This window comes from Mus caroli, chromosome 5 (assembly GCF_900094665.2).
Source record: "Mus caroli chromosome 5, CAROLI_EIJ_v1.1, whole genome shotgun sequence".
Lineage (NCBI taxonomy): Eukaryota > Metazoa > Chordata > Mammalia > Rodentia > Muridae > Mus > Mus caroli.
The window spans coordinates 121,887,500-121,893,432 of NC_034574.1; the positions used below are offsets into that span (position 1 = coordinate 121,887,500).

At 48.8% G+C, this 5,933-nt stretch overlaps 1 protein-coding gene across 1 annotated transcript; it reads left to right on the top strand.

Annotated features, from left to right (window-relative positions):
- Ran (RAN, member RAS oncogene family) lies at positions 1-3,136 on the top strand. Its single transcript, XM_021163026.1, has 7 exons — positions 1-205; positions 455-501; positions 610-694; positions 792-917; positions 1,970-2,157; positions 2,343-2,513; positions 2,744-3,136. The coding sequence occupies exons 2-7, from the start codon at positions 466-468 to the stop codon at positions 2,786-2,788; spliced, it is 651 nt and encodes a 216-aa protein (XP_021018685.1). The 5' UTR covers positions 1-205; positions 455-465; the 3' UTR covers positions 2,789-3,136.
- The last annotated feature ends 2,797 nt before the right edge of the window (positions 3,137-5,933 follow it).

Consider the following 5,933-nt stretch of genomic DNA (forward strand, 5'->3'; position numbering starts at 1 on the left):
CCAGGGCCCCCGGCCGAGTCGGACGATTCCAGCGGACGTGCGCGTGCACGCGCGCCGCGTGGTTGGGCGCGGCGCCGTTGCTCCGCCTCCTTCCCGGCTCCTCCCCCCCTCCGCGCGCCGGCGTCCGCTGCGTCTCCGGCATTTGAATCGCGCTTCCGCCATCTTTCCAGCTCCAGTCGGACAGGCGCGGAGACTCTTCTGGAAGGTAGCGTCGAGGCCGGGAGGGTGCGGGCGCGGGCGCCGGCGGCGACCGGAGGGTTTGGGTGTCCTTCGGGAGGGCGCGAGGCGGCGCCGGCGACGAGGCGAGGCGAGGCGGACGGGCAGCGCCCTGGGCTTTTTCAGCCCGCTTCCCTTCCCCCCACCGTCTCACGCCGCGTCCCCGCCTTCCCGCGCGCTCTTCCCGGCCGCGGCCTTTGTGGGGCGCACGTGCCGCAGCCGCTCTCTCTCCCCGCAGGATCCGCCGCGATGGCCGCCCAGGGAGAGCCGCAGGTCCAGTTCAAGGTGCGTGTGCGGCCGGATGGGGACCCTCGGGGGGCGAGCGAGCGGGGAGGTCGGGAGGGGACGGCATGGCGGGGACCGCTCACGCCGCCGCCTCGTCTCTTAATCTAGCTCGTCCTGGTGGGCGACGGCGGCACCGGGAAGACAACCTTCGTGAAGCGCCACTTGACGGGCGAGTTTGAGAAGAAGTATGTAGGTAGGTGCGGCCGTGGGTGCTGCAGGGCAGCGAGGCCCCCGGGGGAAGGCGGCGGGCAGTGCACGGCTGACCCCCTCTGCCGCCCTGTTCCCCGCAGCCACCCTGGGCGTGGAGGTGCACCCGCTCGTCTTCCATACCAACAGAGGACCCATCAAGTTCAACGTGTGGGACACGGCCGGCCAGGAGAAGTTCGGGGGCCTGCGCGATGGCTACTACATCCAAGGTGAGGGGGGCCTTGCGGAAGTGGGCCCCGGCCCTCGGACATGTGCTTGGGGTGTGAGCGGGAGAGCCAGCCGTTGCCGGGTGACTAAGGAGGGGGGACAGAAATGAGAGACAAGACAGATCGCTTTGGAGGGAGGCGACCTCGTTGGAGTGGATAGGAGATGGTTTTTTGTTTTTTTTTTTTCCTTCTTTTATAAGAATCGTCCGTGGTGTCGTTTGATCATATGCTGTGTCATGCTAGGCATTGATTTGGGGCAAACTGTGTGGCTTCAGAACTTAGTAGGAGACTAAGCTATTGGGAAAGCTCCCGGGTCACTTTTTGGTTTTCGAAACTTGAATTAAGGGCTACACGCAGTAGTTTACCCGTGATTATTCCCATCACTAAAATAAGTAGTGAGAGCATTTGCCCCAAGATACTAAACCTCTAGCCCCTCCTGGAGCCAGGCCCTCTCTCACACGTGAAGCCTGCCGCCTCATGGAAACTGTACTTTTACTTTTCGCCTTGAAAGTGATTCAGAAAGCTTAGGGGGGGAAAGAGCCTGTTGGTGTTTAAAGACGAATGAATATCCTTGTGATCTTACTAGCATGATGAGAAAATGAGTTCTTTGGCTTCTTAGCATGTAAAGGCAAAGGGATGTTTATTCCCTGGGTTAACTTTTTCACCAAAAAAATTCGGATGTTCACGTGCTGCCTCTTAAACGGTATCCTCAGCATCCCTGCAGGGTAGGTTATAAAAACCTGGGCTCAGATTTTAGAAGTCTGGTGTTTTAACTTTGATGAACTTTGATGGGCCAGCAGTCGGTAGTTAGTGATTAGGTGCCTTGAGGAGGAGGAAGAAGGTAGTTGATACAGTGAATTGGTCTTGATTTTGGAGTTTTCATTTGAAGAGGAATTGGAGTCAGTGTGTGCCATGTTTTACCGTCTAACTCTTTAGTGGGGGATGGGGAGGACTTTTGAATGGAGTGGGTTGATGGGTGATCCAGAGTCAGGCCCAAGATGATGACTGAGTCCTGCAGTAGACTAAGACACTCCAATGTCTCTAATGTTTTTCAGCCCAGTGTGCCATTATAATGTTTGATGTAACCTCAAGAGTTACTTACAAGAATGTACCTAACTGGCATAGAGATCTGGTACGAGTGTGTGAAAACATCCCCATTGTATTGTGTGGCAACAAAGTGGATATTAAAGACAGGAAAGTGAAGGCAAAATCTATTGTCTTCCACCGGAAGAAGAATCTTCAGGTACGTTCCTAATTTCTCGAATCATTCTTAGAGAAGATTGTATATAAGGTACCTGTATATGTTCTATATTAAAAATTGGTCAGAGTGTTTTAATGTGGATTATAAAATGTCTTTGTTTAGAATGTCCTGGAATGGAGATTATTAATAGAATCTTTAAGCATACATTCCTTTTTGTTTTAAAACAGTACTATGACATTTCTGCCAAAAGTAACTACAACTTTGAAAAGCCTTTCCTCTGGCTNGCCAGAAAGCTCATTGGAGATCCTAACTTGGAGTTTGTTGCCATGCCTGCTCTTGCCCCACCTGAGGTGGTCATGGACCCAGCTTTGGCAGCACAGTACGAGCATGATTTAGAGGTATTTGTTCTTCTTTTTTTTACGGTGTTTTGTTTTCGTGTGTGTCTGCACTTTGCCTAGTTTCTGCAGAGGTTGGCATTGGATCTGCCCAGACGTGTGGGGTGCTAGGAATCAAACCCAGGTCCTTAAAAGAGCTGGCTGTGCGCACTTAACCAGCCCTGGTGGTGCTCAGCCTGACTTGGTCATGGTAGTTCTGATCTGCACTGTTTTGTTTTTGTTCCTTGCTCCAGGTTGCTCAGACGACTGCTCTCCCAGACGAGGATGATGACCTGTGAGAAAGTGAAGCTGGAGCCCTGCGTCAGAAGTCTAGTTTTATAGGCAACTGTCCTGTGATGTCAGCGGTGCAGCGCGTGTGCCACCTTATTTAGCTAAGCAGATCGTGTACTTCATTGGGATGCTGAAGGAGATGAATGGGCTTGGAGTGAATGTGGCAGTTAGACACACCTTCATGTTTTGGACTTGCATATTTAGCTGTTTGGAACAGAGTTGTTTCCTTTCTGAATTTCAAAGATAAGACTGCTGCAGTCCCATCGCAACATCCAGTGGGGAAATCTTGTTTGTTACTGTCATTCCCATTCTTTTCGTTTAGAATCAGAATAAAGTTGTATTTCAAATAATCTAAACAAGTGAATCATCCCTTGTTTATTAAAGCCACTAACACGAGGGAGCTTGTGCCATATTATAGTTTAAAATGCTTCTGCTATTACCTGAGGTCTATTCAGTTATGTTCTCCTTGTGCCTACCTTCATAAACATTTAGATTGTCTGTGATTCAGCTAGGATGATATCTGCCCTACCTGCATTTAGCCAGGTAGTTTAACCTAAGAGAAGACCTTGTGTAAAGCTACAGATTTAAGTATGTACGCATCAGATGTTTAAGGATTGCAGTTGACAATTTCTGTAACCTAGGCCTTCAGAAGTTAGAACTGCAGTTGACGGAAGCTTGAGGGTTTTCTGAGATGGACTACATTTCGTCATTTCCATGTCTAATGTTGGTTCTCTAAGATGTCCTCTGCTTTCAAATAGTGGCTCCTATATTGAGTGGTAGTCTCAGGAGGTAGAGGCAGGAGGATCTCTTGAGTTTGCCCCCAACCTTACTCTACAGAGCAAGTTCCAGGACTGAGAGACCCGTCTCAAAAAATTCATGGTAAGCTGTTACAGCAGCTGATCTTTTTTTTCTCTCAAAGGGTTTATATGGTTGTGCAGGAGAGGAAATGCCAGGGGTACTGCCACTGAGGGGTAGGGTGGGCTTCTCTGATGTGATAGTGTTGAGACTTAGGTGTGTGATCCCGGCACAACTGTGTTGCTCAGATGTATTTACAGCAAGCCGTTCTGTGTGCTCTGCTGGTCCAGTCTACCAAAGTTTCTAGAAGGGTGGATACCTTCATATAGTTGTTGGTGTTTGTTTGTTTGTTTTTCTCCCCCAAAGAAGGTAGATAAATACAATGGGGAAGATGAAAGGAACTCCTACTGCGCACTAGCCAGCAGACTGATTGCAAGACTCAAATTTGATGTATATGCTATGCTATAATCAGGTGAAGACCCTCTCCCCTGACTGGGATGAAACCTCATTTAGATGTCTTGAATTAATACATTGTGTGTAAACCTGGTATAGAATGTAGAACCTTTATGACTTTCTGATTTTTGTAACAGTTAAATGTGGGAGCTGCTTACGTGTGTTTAACCAGAGTGCAGAGATTTACATTATTTATTGGAAGAACTTAAATATATATCATTTCTGCTTTGCCTCAGTTTTCTGAGTCATCTCTAGTATTTGCTGTAGGAGTTGTGAATAACTTTTTTAAGATTTGAGGTTTGGTCTGCCAAATAGCGAGTTCTCTCCAGTTTTTACAAGTAGGGGAAATCTCCCCCTCCCTTAAAAAAAGCATCCTTGAGTAGATGGCTCCTTACTAATCATTTATTACCCAGCAGTTATGGCTGATTGAAGCAATGTCACCAACGGAGAAGCTGGGGTCTGGCATTTGAGAAACAGCTTTATTCTGTGGGCTTTGGATTTATTGGATTTTTTTTTAAAAAAAAAAATTTATGTATATGAGTACACTAGCTGGTCAGACACACCAGAAGAGGGCATCTGATCTTATTACAGATGGTTATGAGCCACCATGTGGTTGCTGGGAATTGAACTCTGGAAGAGCAGTCAGTGCACTTAACAGCTGAGCTATCTCTAGCCCCCATTTTTTGTTTTTAATCAGTTTACATCCTGATTGAAACCCTCACGTCAGAGAAGGTGAAGGCCCCCACCCCCTTAAGTACCAACCCTCCCTGCTACATAGAGTCACTGGACTAAGCACATCTCCCACTGGCCGGACAAAGCAGCCCAGCTAGGGGATAGTGATCCAAGGGCAGGCAAGACTCAATCCCCCCTCCAATTGTTAGGGAATCCACATGAAGACCCAAGATACACAATTGTTACATATGTGTAAGGGGCCTAGGTCCAGCCCACACATGCTCTTTGGTTGGTGGTTCAGTCTCTGAGTCCCCATGGGCCCAGGTTAGTTTACTTTGTAGGTCTGAGGTGATCCCTTCAGCTCCCTCAGCCACTTGCATAAGACTCCCCTAGCTCCACCTGCTGTTTGACTGTGGGTCTCTGCATGTTTCCATCTTGCTAGATGAAGCTTCTCAGAAGACAAGTTAACTCAGGCTCCTGTCTGCAAGCATAGAAGAGTGTCATCAGCAGTGTCCCTAGTTGGCTCTTGTGGGATGGGTTTCAAGTTGGGCCAGTCATTAGTAGGCTGTTCCCTCAGTTTCTGTGGATCGCTGGCTCCCTCCACTGCAAGTCCTGCCTGGCTATCAGGTGGCTACTTGGGTTTGCTTATACCAACATGAGTTGCTTGCTTTGGTAGATGGCAGCCAGGGACACACGGGTAAGACCCTGGTTTGAGTTGAGTTTGTGGATGTGTACCGAGTTGACTGTCAACTGTGAGGAGTATAGTTGCTTACCCAGTTAAAGCTGCACTGTGTCAAATCCTCACTGCCCTGGAAGCAATACTGTCCGTCGCACCTTTTAACTCTGAAGCTCAAGATGTAGCTGGCAGTGAAAGGCACCTAACCCTCTAGATAATGGCTCTCATTCATAGCTAGCAGAGCCACATTACAGCTGCTAGGAACCCTCCTGCCCTTCTTCATCCTGCCACATACTAGCTCAGCATCTTAGCCTGTTTCTGCTAATGGGTCCCTGATAGAGACCTGTTGTTACTGGATCCCTAAAACTGACCAGATTCACTAGGCCCCTCCCTGCCCCAGAAAGCAATAAAAGCTGACAGTACTCAGAGGGAAGGAAACTGAGCTAAAAAGACTCTCAAGCCACACCAGCTGCCTGGGAGGAGCAGAAACCAGCCAAGCTGTCTAGAAGAGGTTGACTGAGATACCTGGGAAAGCTGTCTCAGCCTATTGATCCTTA